Here is an 18,635-nt window from a genome sequence, read left to right as displayed (position 1 = left end):
TGCCCTCTTCCAAAAATACATCAAATGTATACCTATATTTAGAGCAGTTCCTCCTGAGAGACAACTGAGGGCCAATAGAACAGCCTCTGCACAACAAACAAGAGAGACCACACAGAAGAGGCTGGGAACCACAGCAGTTCTCCAGGAGCTGAGGGAACTCTCCAGGACAGGAAAAACCGGTGAGCGCCACTGTTTACATTTCCCCTGCACTTGGATGGCGGGCCCAAGTCCTATCCAGGTTCTCTGGCTGACCAGCAGGACCATGTTTGCATGTCCCCAGCACCCTTCCTGGAGCTAGATCCAGCAGGATCAGGAGGGTGCCATAGCCCGCACACATGAGGCCCCTGCACCTGCAGATTGATACTTAAACTCTAAAAAAGATGCCCTAACTGGTTTGGCTCAGTGGATAGAGCGTCAGCCTGTGGACTAAAGGGTCCTGGGTTCGATTCCGGTCAAGGGCATGTACCTTGGTTGCGGGCACATCCCCAGTGTGAGGTGTGCAGGAGGCAGCTGATCAATGTTTCTATCTCTCTCCCTTCCTCTCTGTAAAAAATCAATAAAAAAAATACATTAAAAAAAAGAACCACACAGGCGCGCTCTCTCCCTCCCTCTCCCTCTCTCTCTCTCTCTCTCCCCCCACCCCCCCAGAGCAGGTGCTCAAATCTTATCACATGTACTTTCCTAAGCTCCAAGGGCCCTTCTCTTGCCTCTGTAACTTGTTTCCTTAGCCCATTTCTTCTATGGCTCACTTTTACTACCTCTATAACTTTCTAAACAAACTTCCTCTTACAATTTTGAAAAAAAATGTGATACATATATACAATGGAAAACTACTCAGCCATAAAAAAGATGAAATACTGCCATTTGACCTAATGTGGGTGAATTTTCAGAGTATTATATATACTAAGTGAAATAAATCAGGTGGAAAAAGACAAGAACTGTATGATTTTACTTGTATGGGGGATATAAAACCAAAAGCAATAAATGAACAAATAAACTCACAGATACAGACAACAGAATGGTGGTTACCAAAGTGGAAGGGGGTGGGGGAAAGATGAGGAGGGTCAAGGGGGTCAAATATATGGTGACAGAAGGAGACTAGACTTCAGCTGGTGAGCACACAATAGAGTATGCAGATGTCATAAAGTTGTACACCTGAAATTTATATAAGGTTATTAACCAATGCTATCCCAATAAATTTTATTTAAAAAATTTAATAAGGGACCTAATTTGATGAATAGCTCCTACCTTTAAAAATCTTTTGTTACAAATCTCAGTATAAATGAGTGAATGGTGTATTACCTCACAGATTAAGTTTTTAAGCCACTAAGTATATTCTGATCTTGTTTTTCAGAGGTCTTCTATAAAAAAATAAAATATCTGTAGCCTAATTTAGAAAGTGCTACTAAATATATTGATGTTTTGTTTTATAACTCCTTTTACAAGTATTGTTGCTCCTACAGGAAATAAAATATGGCTGTTCTCCAATAAAGTGTAATAGACAAGTTTCTTAAACAAAATATAATCTTTATCATAAAATAAGACCATCCACATGCTTTATAATGATAAATATTGTCAAACATCTCAGATATATTCTAATTAAGACTGTACTTATTTTTTATTGCTATCCAATAAATCTAGACAATAAACATAATTATTTCTACATCCAATAATAAGCATTGATTCCCAAACCACAGGAGAAGAGAATACCTCTCCAGGAAGTTCATACATACTTTGCAATTGTCCACTCTTAGATTCCAAGATCCACAGTTTCCCATCCGTAGATGCTGCTGCGAGCAACGTTTCATTGCTGTACTTGTTATGGAAAGCAAATGGTGTTGAATATACCCTTGAGGTAGTTTCAAATTTCCATTGGAGATGACCTTTCATAGTACAACAGTAGATAAAGCAATCATGGGAACCAAAAAATATTTCTTGCTCTGATGTGGAGGGACATGGGGATGAAAAGATGGGTTCACTGGTAGAAAACTGCCAAACCTGAAGGGTTATAATGGCAGAAATAATTAATTCATCTCATTTCAACAATTCTGTATATTAAAGCTTTATGAAATTCTCAAACTGTAAGAGATGTAGGCTATTGAATGATTACTACACACAGAAAAAAATGGCTTTTTCTGAAAAGTGGAACTCTCAGATTTGACCTCTGACCCAGTGGTAAAATCTAGCACAAAATATACAAAGTATCCTTATTACATGAGTCATTGCTATGCATAATATGAAATAAAATTAATTTGAACCCCATCCAAAAGTTATTACTAGTATGTTCTGAGACAGTTCAAAAATAAAACTGCATTGAGTTTTCAATGTATCTTATCAAAAACTGTATCATATATTGTTAGTCTCCTAATGTAGGGAGAAGGAAGGAAGTGGACTGAAAGGAAGAGTTCATGTTCAATAATTAAAGCTTTAAACAAGAAGCTATGAGACGTGTCTGGCCTGTGGATATCTACTATTTACTTATTTCAAAGCTACTAAAACCTGTTGGCCAATATTTTGAAGAAAAGGCATAAGTCTAAGATAGTGTTTACAAATTTACAGTAACAGCAGCATAATAATAAAAAAAAGAGTGGGCATATTCATGAAATCCTATATAATAAAAGCCCAGCAACCGAAACGGTGGAACAACTGGAAAGACCAGAGACCAGAACTACTGGACCCTCGCCCAGGGGCATGGCTGGCCTGAAAACCGCCCAAGGCCCCTCACCCAGGCCAGTCCCCCCCCCCCCCCAAGCGGGGATCCCCACCCCAAATGGGGGCGGGGACCCCCACCCCAAATGGGGGCGTGGCCAGCCTGCAAACCCCCGGTGGCCCCCCCCCCGGCCAGCCCCACCCCCCAGTGGGGAACCCCACCCCGATCGGGGGCATGGCCGGCCTGCAAACTGCCTGCGGCCCCTTGTCCCAGTCAGCCCTGCCCCCAGTGGGGACCCTTACCCCGATCCAGGCCCCCATCAGGGCAGGCTAGCCAGCCCCCACCCATGCACCAGGCCTCTATCCTATATAATAAAAGGGTAATATGAAAATTGACCCTAACAGCAGAACAAACATATGCAAATTGACCCTAATGGCAGAACGACTGCTGGACCAGTCACTATGAGGCGCACTAACCACCTCTTAGTTCCTTTCCCCGGCCAGCAGGCTCCAATCACCTGATGGCAAATGGGGAGCCGGGGTTGGGTGGCAGGGGATGTGGGCGGTGCCAGACCAAGGCCCCCGCCCCATCGGTTGCCCCATATACAGAGGGCAACCTGAGACAGGGCAGGGCCAGCAAGCGGGTGGGAACACCCAACCTTTCAGTCCCTTCCCCCAGCTGTCAGGCACCAATCACCCAATAGCGAACGGGGAACCGGGGGTGGGTGGCAGTAGGGGGGGGCAGGGCCGACTGCGGGCAGCCAGGGAAGATGGTCCTGATCACAGGCCAGGCCTAGGGACCATACCCGCACACGAATTTCATGCACCGGGCCTCTAGTATGATTTATAATCTCAGTTCTGTCCCTGACTTGGACAAAGTCACTTTAACCTTTCTAAGGTTCATCTAAACAAACGGGAATAATAGCATTTGCCTCTTCAAACTACTTTGTAAATAAAAACATTATGTAAACAAAATAAAAGACTTCAAAAAGTGACTGTCGCACAGAGCAAAAGAACCTGCTAGGCAATGAGGGGTGAATGAAGAGCATATAGAGTCAACTCTAGCCATCAATGGGCTCACTCATGTTGGAGCTAGTGCACTCTCAAATCCACAAAGCAATCCCCCAAATCAAAACCACAGCTGCAGTTGTGCCAAAATGATAGTCACTTGCAGGTACTTAAAGGAGTGAAGATACTGCGTCCAACAAAAGATCTAATATAACCCAGAAGGAGCCTACCCTGCTAGTCATGAAGTTGAATATGCGACCCCCATATAAGGCAATGTGGGTTATACAAGAGATTTTGGTTTTCATAGAGAAAGCAGGGACTTCTTTAAATTTTCGTAACCTCAAAAGAAGTTATAATAAAATTGGTTTCAAGCTGTAAATTTTTAAAAACTGGGAGGAGGGGAATAGCACAAGTATAACAATGTTTGGATAGAATCTTTGAAATATATTGCACCAATTCACAAATTAAGAAATGTATGGCCTGGCCAGAGTGGCTCAGTTGGTTGAGTATCTTCCTGTGCACCAAAATGTTGCCAGTTAGATTCCCAGTCAGGGCACAGACCTGGGTTTAATCCCAGTCTGGCACGTATGGTAAGGCAACCAATTGATGTTTCTCTCTCACATGGATCTCTCTCTGATTCTCTAAGCATGTCCTCAGGTGAGGATTCAAAAAAAAATAAAGAAAAGAAACCCATGGCCTGACAAAACAGAACTAGTTTTTTAACATGAATTGAATAATGACATTTAAAGTTTTACTTCAGTTGTCACCAACTACTACTATTCCTTTGAGAAAGATACATAAAATAGTACCAGAAAAATTTACCTGTTCTCCAAAGTGAGTAAAGCAAAGTAAATTCCCATCTACACAGCCAATACAAACATACTGCAGGCAACACCTTGGAGAAGAGAAGAGCGGTTTCCCACAGCAATGTTTCCAAACTCTATTTCCAGTGGCCTGTCATGGGCAAAAAGCAATTCATAGCATTTCAATCTTTCTAATCAATTAACTGTATAAAACAAACTCATAAATCTCTAGGAGGCAAAGCTATAAAAACATCAGAAAATGCTATAATGACATGCTGACATAAACGAGGCTAGTACACATATACACAGCTATAAAATCAATCAGTACTATCTATGAGAGCTAAAAACCTGCACTAAAGCCAGGAAAGAAATAGCTAGCACATAGTATCTATCCTTAGACCATCCTAACTTCTAATGTAAGAAAATTCTATTTTAAAAAATAGATAGAAGACCTGCACAGATCTTAGTTGATTTCGGTCAGCTTTCTAGACTTCATGTCAGTCATTCTTAATGAGTTCTGGTTTAGTGATATCTGGACTATGGCTAACCAAAACTACCTAATTTTCAGAATTCAAAATAAAGAATATTAAAGATAAATAGGTAATAAAAGCAATATAAATTATTTTATGCCTACAGGATTTACAGCCAGTAAAAGTCCTCCCAGTGTAGCAAAATACAAGTGATACGGAATCAAGTTCAAACAAGGCGAAGAAAAGATAGTTCCTCCACATTTTAACTTCCAAACACACTTCTTTTCCTGCAAATAAGAAAGCAAATTAATTGGTTTCTGCTGGTGGTTAACAAATTCACATATCCTATCCCTATTATATGCTATACCTATTTAACTAAGTTTTTATTTTTATTATTTTTTTAATCCTTGCCCGAGGATATTTTTTCCATTGATTTTTAGAGAGAGTGGAAGGGAGAGTGGGAGGCAGGGAGAAAGAAACATCAATGTGAGAGAGACACATCAATTGGTTGCCCATGGGCTGGAGATCAAACCTGAAACCCAGATATGTGCCCTTGACTGGGAATCGAACCTGCAACCCTTCGGTTTGTGGGCCAAAGTTCTAACCACTTAGCACACCAGCCAGGGCAAGTTTTTATTTTTAATATAAAAGTAATAAATAAAGAGTAAATACAAGTTTATAAGAAAAGACCCAGATAGAAAAATAGGGGACTACTGACATGCTTACTATGGCAAATCAAGTTAGAATAAAGACCAAGACCACCAACTGTTAACAGTTTAGCATTTTCCCTTTGATTTTTTTGATACACACACACAAACACACAGAGTTTAAGATCATTGAGATCATTCTGAATATACACTTGGTATCTAATTTTTTCTCTTTAAATTTACTTTAATGCACAATATTCCATATGAACATAAAATCGTTTATCTCACTACCTTACCATTGAAAAGTGTTTGGAATTAATTTCTTGTCGTTATAAACAACTTGGAAATAGACATCATGATGCACATATTTCTCCAAGTTTCTGATTATTTTGCCAGGATAGATTCCCAAAAGAAGAGTTTTACTGAATCAAAGGATATGAAATTGTTACCTATGGCCAAATTATTTTCCTCAGAGTCTTTCACTAGTCACAACCTCAGCATTAATGCTATCATTCTAATCTAATACCATTTATTTCTCTCAGTTTTTAATTTTCATTCCTTTGATCATTAAATGATTTAAATATTTAAATACATTTACTAGCCATTTCTTCTTTGGAGTCCCCTATTTTTCTATCTGGGTCTTTTCTTATAAACTTGTATTTACTCTTTATTTTCATTCATACTTATAAATATAAATCAGTTTTAACTGTCTCATTTGTTTCCATTCCATCCCCCCCAACTTACTACTTTTAAATTTTGTAATACTTAATTTTTTAAAATTTGACATTTTCCTTTGTAACTCTTTTCTATTGTCAAGATGATGATTCTAAGTTTTTTATATTTCAGAACTCTGAGTAGAAAATTTGGTAAGAGAGTTAAAAATGTTTTAAGGTATGACTGTTATTAACTCTTTATTCTTCCAAGACCACAATGCTAAGCTTGGAAAATAGTTAACACCTGCTCCCTTAGTCAAAGAGAACCTGACAGTTTGACACTCTTCCTCAGATGAGACTGATGAGGCAAATCCTTACATAAATATCCAAAGCATATGCATGCTGGTCATGAGAGCCAAGGTAGAGGAATCCTGTGGTTGGATCCATGGTTGCCGAGCTTTTGACAGCATCCTCAGTAGTAAACATCCAGTGTTTTTCTCCATTATTACTTTTTAGAACATAAACTAACCCATTATAACAGCCTGTTGGGAAACAAAATGTAAAAGATGAGATTTAGACAACCCACTGGAAAATCATTCTGTAGCCTAAATCATAGCAATTTATACTCGATACTCTTCATGTGTACTTGGGCTCTATGTTCAGCTCAGATTTAAATTTCAGCAATGTAAGGCAGAAACCGAACAGTAATCACTTGTGTAAAATACCATTTAGTAGGTACACCTTTTAAAATATATATATATATTTTATTTTAGAGAGAGAGGATAGGAGAGGGAGAGGGAGAGAAACATTGATTGTTTGCCTTTGTGACCTGACCTGGAACTGAACCCGCAACCCAGGTATGTGCTGTGACCGGAAATCGAACTGGCAACTTTTCAGTACATGTGATGACGCTCAAGTAACTGAACCACTCTGGCAGAGGGCACCTTATTATAAAGTGCTTCACCACTAATGAAACAATGAAGCATGTTGCAGTGGAGAGAGGCTTGATGGACCGACTCAAATCCTGTCATGGGTATCCTTGAGCAAATTACCCAGTATCACTGAGCCTCAGATTATTTTTCCGCTGAATGTGTATACATCTACTCCCAGGATTATTGTGACAATTAAGATAAAATAATGTGAATAAACACCCAGTGTAAAGAAGGTGTTCAAAAAATGCTAACATTAACAATAGCCAATGTTTACTGAGCTTTTTACCTTGTGAAGGGTGCTATTCTAAAAATTTTACATCTATTAACTCATGTAATCCTCACAGGGAAGCAAGGGCTATTGTAACTACATTTTATAGATGACAGAATTGAAGAACAGAAATTAAGTTACTAGGGCAGAACTACTCAGCTAATATATGGGAGAGATTTTGAACCTAAGAAATCAAGCTCCTGAGCCTGTGCTCCTAACAGCAACACCAGACTGCTTTTCCCAAACTGCTGATATGGATGAGAATATAGGGCAGGTGCCCCTGACTTGGTGTAGCCAAAATAACCCAGGTGGAAGTGTGGGTAGTCAAAATCTACAAAGCAGAGATCACTCAAGTTTCCACTGGGCATTGGCCCATCACTCTTTGGTTCTGTCTATGGGTTCAACCAATGCTGCTTACTTGAGGCCCAATTTCCAGAACACTTGCTGTGCTGGTTTTGTTGCTACTGTTTTTCTGGCAATTACTGCTTGCTCAAGAGAGTGGTCTGCTTAGTGATGGTGAAGAGAAATGTCCTATATATAGTAGGACACCCAAGGACCCAGCCAGGTAATAAAAATGTCTCAGGTTCAGTTCAATTCCAGAAGAAAATTTTGTGACCTTGGGTTAGGTGAAGATTTCTTAGATATGACATCAAAAGCATGAGCCATAAAAGGAAAAAATAATAAAGTGAACTTTATTAAAGTTAAGAATTTCTCTTCAAAAGACACTATGTTAAGAGAATGAAAAAGAAGCCACAGATTGGGAAAAAATATGCAAAACATCTGATAAATATATATCCAAAATACATAAATTCTCAAAACCCACTAAGTAAACAAACATAATAACTTAAAAATGGGTAAAAGATCTGGACAGATACTTAATAAGATATATAGATGGCAAATAAGCTTCTACAAAGAGTCGCAAATGCAAATTTAAAGCACAATAACATACCACCCCATACATATCTGAATGACTAAAACTTTTAAAAACTTCATCAATGTGGACTACAGCTGCTGGAGCTTTCCAGGGGCCATGCCACTGCGCCCCTCTGGAGCCAGCGCCACCAAGCCCTCCCCCAGCACTGGCATTGCTGCACAGGCACACCCTTGGAGCTGGTGTCCCCGGGACTGGCATCCCACATGACCCTGGACCCAACTTAACAGTGCACCTCACCGAGCCAGCGCCCTCTTACCGACACACAAGTTAAGATCGTTCCCTAAAGAAGGGAGTCCATAAAGTCTGGAAGACGTGGCTACTTCTTCAAGTGTGAAGACATAAATGCAAGACTACAAGGAACATGAAACATCAAGGAAACATGATACCACCAAAGGAACATAATAAATTTATAGTGATTGACACAAGGGAAGTGGAAATCTATGAAGTCTTGGACAAAGAATTCAAAGCAATTATTTTTAAAAATTCAGAGAGCTACAAAAAGAAAATACAGATAATTCAATGAAATTAGGAAAACGATACATGAACAATAAGCAAACAACCCAAATAAAAAATGGGCTAAGGACCTGAACAGACTTCACAAAAGAAGACATAGAAATGCCTAACAGGTATATGAAAAGGTGGTCACATCACTATCATCAGAAAAATGAAAATAAAACCACAATGAGGTATTGCTGCATACCTATCAGGATGGCTATAACGTTTTTTAAAAATCTTATTAAACTGACAATACCAAGTGCTGACAAGGATGTGGAGCAACTGGACTTCTCATACATTGATGGTAGGAAGGCAAAGTGGTTCAATCACTCTGGAAAATAATTTAGTCGTTTCTTATAAATTAAAACCTACATTTACCATACAACCTCCCCCTCCTAGGTACTGACACAAGTGAAACAAAAACTTATATTCACACAAAATCTTGTTCACAAATGCTTCTTGTAATTATTCCTAATTACTAAAAACTGGAAATAACCCAAATGGAATGGATAAACTGTGGTACATCCATACAATAAAATAGTCAACAAACAGGAAACTACTTATTCATACAACTAAAGGCCCGATGCACAAAATTTGTGCAAAGGGCTTGGCCCCCACAGCTGCAGTGGCTGCCTCTGCCTCATCCAGTCTAATTAACATATTACGCTTTTATTATTTTACATAATATGGATGGATCTCCAACACATTGTGCTCAGTAAGAGAAGTCAGACCCAAAAGTTACATATTGTAAAATTTCATTTATATGACTTTCTGGAAAAAGCAAAACCAGAGGGACAGAAAACAAATTAGTAATTACCTGGGGGTTAGGGGTAGCAGGAAAGAGGACTAACAAGTGACACAGAATTTTTTGGAGTAATGAATTCTTTTTTTTTTTTTTCTAGTAGCAAAGTATACATTTTAGAAAACAGTTATAAAATGTTGTCTGAGTAATGAACTCTTGATGGTAGTAATGATTACATGAAGGTATGCATTTGACAAATGCATATTGTCAAAACACAGAACTATATACTAAAAAGGATGAGTTTTACTGTATATAAATTATATATTAATTTAAAAATGTTTAAAATACTAAGTGACCACCATGTGCCATAAGCTTTGAGTCTAGACAGTTGGGATGCAAACAGTGACTTCAATGAGCTGACTCACATGCATGGGGATTACTCATGATCATTCACATGTGTAACTCAACGTTTCCTGTAGCATAATTTTCAAAAAGTAGATGTTCAAAAGGGAAGGATGAAACGCAGATTCAAGTAGATCCCAGATAGGAGAGCACAAGTAGGGGAGATATATTTCTAAGCACTTAGTCTGAAAAGTTCTGATGAACAGATTCCATAACTACATAAAGTGCACCTAACATAGTTTGGGGAATAAAAAGGAGGCATTACACTTAGACCCTCATATTCCTAGTAGAGTAAAAGTCACCCATACTTTAATGAAACTGGGTAGCAGTAACACTTAATGAGCACTTAGTTTGTGCCTACCCATGTACTAAGAGATTCATAAGCAATTATGTCATTTAATCTTATCAAAAGCTCCAAGATGATTTGTGGTAGTTTTAAAATTTGTCCACAAATTATTTGATACTCTTCCTTTAAGAGCTTAATCTCCCACCCTCCCCCACACCCCTGAGGGTGGACCAGACTTAATGATGCACTTCTAACGAACAGAATAAAGCAAAAATGATGATATGCAACTTTGGAGACTAAGTCATAAAAACACTTCATTCCTCTTCATTCTCTCTTTTGGATCACTCACTCTGAGGGAAGTTAGCTGCCATGTTACGGGGTATTCAAGCAGCCTATGGAAAGGACCATGTGTCAAGAAACTGGAAGCTCCTGCCAAGATCCAACAAAGAACTAAAGCCTCCCGCCAGCAGCAATGTGAGTGAGCAGATTTTCCAGTCCAAGTCAAGCCTTCAGATGGCTGCAGCCATATGAGACCCTGAGCTGGAATTTCCAGCTAAGGAAAACTGTGAGATTCAATAAATATTTGTTGCTTTAAACCATTAAGTTTTGAGATAACTTGTGACACAGCAACATGTTTTATTTGTTACGCCCATGAACTCAAGAGAAAACTGAAGTTCTAAGAGGTTCAGCAACTTGTCGAAGGTCACAGAGCTGGTAACAGCTTTACAGCTAGGTTCAAATCCAGTGACTCTGATCCCATGGCCCATACTGTGAAAATCAGCACATGGTGAACTATTCTTCTTTGACAACAACTAAATTCACCATATACAAGTTTTTTTATTATTTGTTAGTCCTAAATATTATCATAAGGTAATTAAATTTAACTCCATAAACCTCAAATTCAGAAACTTGCCCAACTTACCTACTACAATAAAGTTTCCGCACTTAGATACACATGCTGAGGATTCAATTCGATCTCCCAAAAGCTGTTCCCATTTCACCTTCCCAGAGTAAAGGTCAACTGCCATCATTCTATGAGAATGGGAGCCAATGTACACAGTTGCAGATGACTTATCAACAGCTGGTATTACGATGAGAGGCGAAGCATCTACACATTTGCCTGTGTCTGCCCTCCACCTGACTTGTAATTCCATTGTCTCAGCCCTTATCACAGATGTTCCATCTTCATAAACTTTTTCAACACATGTTGAATCTTTTGACTGCCCAAGAAGAGCTGGCGGATTTAAGCTTTTCACTTTTTTAATAGCAGTCTGTGAAATTAAATCAGAAGAATAGGCAGAAGGGCAATGTTTTAACTTAGTTAAAAACTTAGTAGCATTCACAGACACAATCTGACTCCCTCTGCTCAGTGCAATAAAAGCATTTATCCCATTGTCTAAATTTACAGGCATGTCTGATTTCTGATGTAAAGATTTTCCACTGGTTTCCTCTTGATTAATGTTGCTGAATTTTCTTTTAGTGGCATAATTCTCACGAAATGTCAGGTCTTCATCTGGAAACACTGTTTGAAGGATGTGATTGTAAATCTCTAAAATGGAATTGCTAAGGATAATTTCCAGAAGCCCAGGTACTGATGTGCCAACAAGTTTTTCAATCTCATTGAGGAGCCGTATGGACTTCAAGGAATCTCCACCACTATTTAAGAAAAGTGACTCATCAGGAACCTTCAAAGAATCTTCTGGGAGACTCAGAATAGACTACAAACGGAAGAAGGGAGAAATATGGTGAAATAAGGGACCAGACCAAAAAAATTCAACATTCACAGGTATAGATAGAAATAGTATCTACATTAATGAAATGAACATAAGACACACAAAATATTTTAATAATTAAAATAAAATTTAAAATTATTTTCTTCATAGTAAAGGAGACCATCTTTATGCTACCAATTTTGTCACAAACTCACTCTAAAACTTCAAATTACACTTCCCTTTGAGCAGTTTTCCTAACCATAAAATAGGGAACAGAATTATAAAAACATCTGATTCACTAATTATAAAGTTACTAATATCTGCTATTTCTATGAGAATAATATTTATCTTCATTTGCTTCATATAAATCAAAATTTAAAAATAAAGTGGATTAAGACCCTTACTTAGATATCCCTTATTTTCAGACAACACCATACGTATAATTACACCCTCTATTCAGAACCCCTTGAAAAACTCCACATTTTATCTAAGAAAAATTGTATTGAGTTATTATGGTTGTAATAAAAAAATACATATATATTTCAAAAATTATCATAAATATGAACATTAGTCTATGAAATTAAATCAGAATTTATATATATTTATATATAAATACATAAACTTTTATATTTATATATAAATTCCTTTAAGCAGAAACATACCTGTTGCAGCTGAAAGTACTTCTGGAATAATGATGTAATAAGCCCTTATACAATAGATTATGTATAGCAAAATTTAGCTATTTTCTCAACTCTTGACAAAAGTGTTACTACACTCCACTGGTCCTTTTAGTTATGTCAAGATAGGTTTTGTCTACTTATGCCTTTTATGACTACCTCACTTCCAGTAAATTTCTTTATAGGGAGCTTACTTATGGTAGAGAACCTAACCCTATTTTAATACAAATTGAATAAATGGAGTTATACTTCTTACCACCTGGGCAGCAATAACATTCTTAGAAATTTTTTTCAGACTTAATACAATGGTATCATTCCCTAAAGATATTAAATGACCTCTTTACAATAGCAAGTTTGTATCTTAAAAGGTGTACCTTCCACAAATGCTGTAATTTTCCCCAAAGTTCCTCTTTTCCTTTGAGCTTATGCTCAGACTTCAAGTTTGTGTAGTTTAAATAGATCTTGTTTAACTCAGAAACATCAATTTTGCCTTAATGTGAAAGAGAAATACTTTTTAAAGTTATGCTAAAATCTTCATTAGTCACAAGAATACATACATTTTTCAGTGTAAATGTTAGAAATTCTATAGAATAGTTTCTCACAGATAATCAGTTCTAAAGAAAGTAGTACCATGCTAACAAGAATGTAATGGGAAATAAATACACAGATAAAAAATAAGACTAATGTCCCTCATTTAAAGAGTTAAAGAAATGGCACTATTAACCAAACAATTATTGCAATTTGAAGTAAATATTAAATAAAGATGAAATTGGGAGAGCAATATAATATGGTAATCAAGAGCAAATGTTTTGAAGTTAAGCAATCCTAAACACAACTTCAACTCTACCACTATCCAGCAATGTGATTTTGGGAAAATTAGTTCTTCTTTTTAAGCCTTACTTTCCACACCTGCAAATAATACCTCCTCACAAGATTTTCTGGAGATAAAATGAGTTAAAATGTCCTCATTTATACAAAGCATGTAATGGAGGGTTAACCACATTATATTCTACTACTTCTAAAAAGGATTTGCATGGCCTTTAAACTACTTATGAATACAATTAGTATTTTTTGGCACTAAACCATATCTGCTTTAAATTATTTTACCATGAGATGTGAATGGTAGAGAGTCAATCAGCACAAGCTCATCCGGGATTGCATGGCTTGGAAGATGTGTCTCTAGTTCTTTAAAGATGTAATTCTTTACTAACTCATTTTTTGACACCATGAACAGAATTAATTTTTCCTGATTATACCATATAACTGCACATGACTCCACTTGTTGAAGTCCTTCAGCAACCTATGAAAGAGATTATCCCAATTTACCAATGAGGACATTTTTTAAAATTTTATTTATTAAATTGACTGGGGAACACCGGTTAACATGAACATATAGGTTGGTTTCATGTTTGGGCTTCTATATTACAAGATCTGTATACTGCACTGTGTGCTCACCACCCAAAGTCAAATCTTCTGTCACCTTATATTAGGACCCCCTTCTCCCTCACCCCATTCCCTCTGGTAGCACCACTCTGCTATTTGTGTTCTTAAGTCCCAATGAGGACATTTAAAAACAAACTTCCTAAATGCTCAAACTTATCATGTCTGAAGTCAACACAGTCAAATTAAATTGTGAAATACACTAGAGATTTTTTTTTTATTTTGCTATTACTATTATCAGAACACAGGGTTCTTAACATTTTTTCAAAAATAATAACTTTTATAGCAAAATAAGCCAACTGATATTCAGTTAACAAAATCCAATTAGTCACTTCATGCTGGCAATAAAGGGCATGCTGAATTATCCATACCTAATATTGTAATTCATCACTTTTATAAAAATCTTAGACTTAAATGATACTGACAGAAAATTCTGGCATAGATAATTATTGGTGGCTGCCTCTAATATCTGCATATATTAGTAGATACTTAATATTTAAATAATTCTACCTGTTGCACAAGTTCAATGTTAAGACGTTTGCCATGACGTTTGATCTGACTGTCCTTTCGTCCCAAGAAGAATAACTCTCCATCTTTCACAGTCACAAAGTCGCCTGTGGCTCGCATTGTGCCAAGTGGTACTGTCACTTCACCATCAAGAAAACATACTCTGTTTCTGCCACCTCCACAAGATATAAACATCAATGTAATAAAAATAAAAATAAAATATGGAAAATATATTAAAATCATCAACTCAATAATATCCTCAAAAGTTCAGTTACTCAGTTTTAAGTTTTTAATATTTATAAGAAAAGGGGCTCACTTTTAAATATTATAAAATTAGAGATAATAACCACAAGTAAAATTATAAAAAATTTTATTTCTAAAATCATAGATGTGACTTTAAAAAGTCTAACAACTCTGACTAAATAGAATTTTAGCTACAAATATAAAGGTCCTAGTAACAGTTTCTAAATTACTCTTATATCTTCCCTTAGACATTGTTATCTAAAATAATTATGGTAACTTATTAAATGTTTTATCACTATGAAGATGAGACTGAGATTTAAAATTATCATCACTGAGAAGAATACTAAACATAAGAAAAACTGGGGAAAATAAAAGTAAAAGATTTTTTTTTTCTTGAAAAAGAAAATCATTCCCTATCAATAAATATAAAACAACCTAAAAATACTTGGCCATTGCCTTCTTCAATTCTGAAACCACTAGTATCTCTGACTTCAACTACTGTTCCAAGCAGTGGAAATCCCAGTTGTACAGGCAATTCACATCTGTGAAAACATAACCAAAACCAGATTTAAAAGTTTTCATTTGAATAGAATATTTTCTAATGTATTTAAGTCACATAGTATCAAGTAAATAAACAAAAAGTTTTTATTATGTTCTAATTCAAAGACTGCCAAGAGGAAAAGGTTAGATCTGTTATTTCTTGCTGTTTAGTCACAAAAAGTTCCAGCAGGATCTATAGCACCAGTTATAACAAGAAAGGTTCTGGATTCCCAGCTTAAAATTCTGATAACATAGTGTTCTAAAATTATTATCCCAGTGCCTATCAAAACACTATTATTGTTAAGATACTGGAAAAAGAGTTTCTCTCTAACCTGTTTAGTAATTAAAACCCTTACTTCAAAGTAGAGTTAAGAATCTCCTCTGGAATCCTGTAAAAAGTCGCCCAACTTGATACCTCTGTGATACCATAAACATTAAATATTTGTGTTCTATTGCCTACTTCTCTCCAGCCTTTGAGAACAGTCAGTGACGGAAATGCTTCACCACCAAGGGCTAGTACTCGAAGAGAAGTACTAGCTGATAAAACAGTTGACTTGATAAGCTGAGATCCAAATCTTCTAAGCAATGTTGGTGTTGCCTGTAGATACATTAGAAATAATTATTTCTTCCCTTCACTTCTTTAAAAAGGTAAACAAAGCAATGATCTGTTCAAAGCTTAACATTGGAAGCCCACATGGAAATTAAACCTATGTTTATTACATAGCAAATCATAGTTGGAAAACTCCTGAGGAAGCATTATCTTTTTAATGTGAATATAAATTTTGCTTTAGCCAAAAACTTAAGAAAAATACTAGTTACGGTTCATTATGTAGTTTGGACAAAAAGGTTTACAGATAAAAATGACAAATCTATAAAATCAATTTACATTCCCTTTCCTATTATCTCTATGCAAAAAGTATATAAAATGGACAAAAAAATATGCCTAAGGAAAACAGCATGAATTAAACTTTTTAAAAACAGTTTTATTGAGGTATAACTGACACATGATAAACTGTACATATCTAAGGTATACAATATAAATTTTAAAATATATACAGATATATCTGTGAAACCATCACAATCCAAATAATAAACATATACCTATATGTTTGTCTTAACATATAGCCTAAAATTACGTATGTACCATTATAATTCTTCCCTTCAACTAGACCCCTTCCCCAGATAACTGCTAATAGTGATCTATTTTCTATCACTAATGATCAGTTAGAATTTTCTAGTATTGTATAAAAATGTAATCATACAACATGTATTCTGATTTGACCTGACTTCTTTCACTCAACATAAATACTTTGTGATTATTCTATCTTGTGTGTATCAATAGTTCATTCATTTTTGCCTTAGTCTGTTCAGGCTGCTGTAACGAAATGCCACACACACAGATATATATAAATGAAACTAGAGGCCTGGTGCATGAAATTCGTGCAAGAGTAGGCCTTCCTTCCCCTGGCTGCCTTCCTTCCCTCTGGCACCCGGGACCCAGGCTTCTCTCTAATTAGCATATTACTCTTTTATTATTATAGATGAATACAGCAATATATCAATGGATATAAATTCTCATCTGCTGATGAGTCATTCTGTGAATGAATATATATACACATATATATAATATGCATATAGTATATATGCATATTATATATATGTGTATATATATATATGTTTTTGGTTTTGTTTTTTTAGGATGAAAAACACATTGCCAAAAAAAAAGTCATTATCAAATTTTGTGTTTGGGGCAGAAATTCAACATCCTCTTGAGTTTCATTATACTAGATATAAAACTGGTAATTTTAGTTTATCATGATATACACATAATTTTGTTATTTCTCTCTAGTACCTAACTACTTGCAATTACTATCTTAAGGCTTGTGTACCAGTAACATACTTTCAGGTACATATTTTTTAAATTTTTTAAAATGCCTAACTCAATTATAATTTAACATACTTAAATTAGGTTTTAATGAGAAATACAATAAACTTAAAGACAGGAAAGGCAGCATATCCCCACAGATCAGAGTAAAAGCCAAGTTCCTCTAGTTATAACAGCATGTATAAAATATACAATAATTTTCTAGCCAGAATTAACTGATTTGTTTTTTATATTCTCAAACAAAAAAGTGAGATCATCAGGAGATAGCCTTTGATAATCTAACTAGATTATCATTAATCCACTGTAAAGAATTTCAGGAATGCAAAACGTTCTCTAAAACACTTAAAATACTGAATCATAAAGGACTAAACATTTCATTTGTTCCTAAAATGTACCTGCAAAATAGTCACTCTGTGATGGGAAAAGAGAACAGCAGCTAATTTCGATGGGAGCACTTTGACAGAAGTTGGTACAATAAGCAGAGAGGCACCACTTGATAGAGCAACAAATATTTCCACAACTGAGGGATCAAAGGTCAGAGGTGAAGCTAGAAATAAAACATCTTCTTGTGTGATCTCGAAAAGTACCCTAAGGAAAAACAGAATGTAACTATGAGAAATGTCTAATATTTATTTGGTAAACACATATCCTAACAAAGTATTTATGACCATTAAGTTCTTGGGTGATAGCCAGATTTTTATTCTTTAATTTACATTAACCAATATGGTGATATTAATTCTAGAACTCTCTTTAAAAAAAAAAAAAAAAAAATATATATATATATATATATATATATATATATATATATATATATATATATTTATTGATTTCAGAAAGGAAGAGAGAGGGAGAGAGATAGAAACATCAATGATGAGAAGCACTGATCAGCTGCCTCCTACACACCCTCTACTGGGGATCAAGCCTGCAACCAGGGTGTGTGCCTTGACCAAGAATCAAAGTGTGACCTCCTGGTTCATAGGTGAATGCTCAACCACTGAGCAACACCGGCTAGGCTATAACTCTTCTTTATAAACGTAAGGATTAAAAGCCATTTAAAGCAATATACGCTTTTTACCATGACATATTTAATCATCTGTGATAGCTTTCTGATGGGTTAACGTGGCCGGATTGAACTACAGTCCCCAGAATTCTCCTTCTAGTATGTTTCCTGTTATGCCCAGATTTCAGGATCCCCAAGAAACCACATCAGGGAGCCAGCCATGTCCGATGCAAAAGCATAAGAGTCTTTATTCGAGCTAGCTCGGCTCCCCCACCTTGCCGACACAGCAGCAGGAAGCAGAGAGAGATAACTCTGTGTGGAGACGGGTTATATAGGGGGAGT

General features: G+C 36.2%; 2 protein-coding genes across 6 annotated transcripts in view; one reads left to right on the top strand and one right to left on the bottom strand.

Annotated features, from left to right (window-relative positions):
- The window catches only part of CRACD (capping protein inhibiting regulator of actin dynamics), a 228,773-nt gene extending 227,735 nt beyond the window's left edge, over window positions 1-1,038 (top strand). For 3 of the 4 annotated variants that reach the window (XM_070396234.1, XM_070396226.1, XM_070396268.1), the window contains one exon: window positions 43-1,038. In XM_070396234.1, the coding sequence (XP_070252335.1) occupies window positions 43-298 (256 nt within the window). In that variant the 3' untranslated portion in view covers window positions 299-1,038. The remainder of the gene's footprint in view (window positions 1-42) is intronic. The other variant, XM_070396241.1, reaches the window with a different exon arrangement.
- AASDH (aminoadipate-semialdehyde dehydrogenase) overlaps window positions 927-18,635 on the bottom strand; it is a 29,962-nt gene continuing 12,253 nt past the window's right edge. For both annotated transcript variants that reach the window (XM_070396297.1, XM_070396289.1), the window contains 11 exons: window positions 17,689-17,881; window positions 15,765-16,006; window positions 15,304-15,410; window positions 14,629-14,801; window positions 13,786-13,978; window positions 13,053-13,168; window positions 11,212-12,007; window positions 6,609-6,772; window positions 5,095-5,217; window positions 4,480-4,611; window positions 927-1,998 (listed from right to left, as the gene is read on the bottom strand). In XM_070396297.1, the coding sequence (XP_070252398.1) occupies window positions 1,612-1,998; window positions 4,480-4,611; window positions 5,095-5,217; window positions 6,609-6,772; window positions 11,212-12,007; window positions 13,053-13,168; window positions 13,786-13,978; window positions 14,629-14,801; window positions 15,304-15,410; window positions 15,765-16,006; window positions 17,689-17,881 (2,626 nt within the window). In that variant the 3' untranslated portion in view covers window positions 927-1,611. The remainder of the gene's footprint in view (window positions 1,999-4,479; window positions 4,612-5,094; window positions 5,218-6,608; window positions 6,773-11,211; window positions 12,008-13,052; window positions 13,169-13,785; window positions 13,979-14,628; window positions 14,802-15,303; window positions 15,411-15,764; window positions 16,007-17,688; window positions 17,882-18,635) is intronic.

The sequence above is a fragment of the Myotis yumanensis genome, unplaced genomic scaffold, assembly GCF_028538775.1.
Source record: "Myotis yumanensis isolate MYYU_CA2020_CCGP unplaced genomic scaffold, mMyoYum1.0.hap1 SCAF_1, whole genome shotgun sequence".
Classification (NCBI taxonomy): domain Eukaryota; kingdom Metazoa; phylum Chordata; class Mammalia; order Chiroptera; family Vespertilionidae; genus Myotis; species Myotis yumanensis.
Note: the sequence above shows the minus strand (reverse complement) of the source record. Positions and strands in the feature narration are given on the sequence as shown.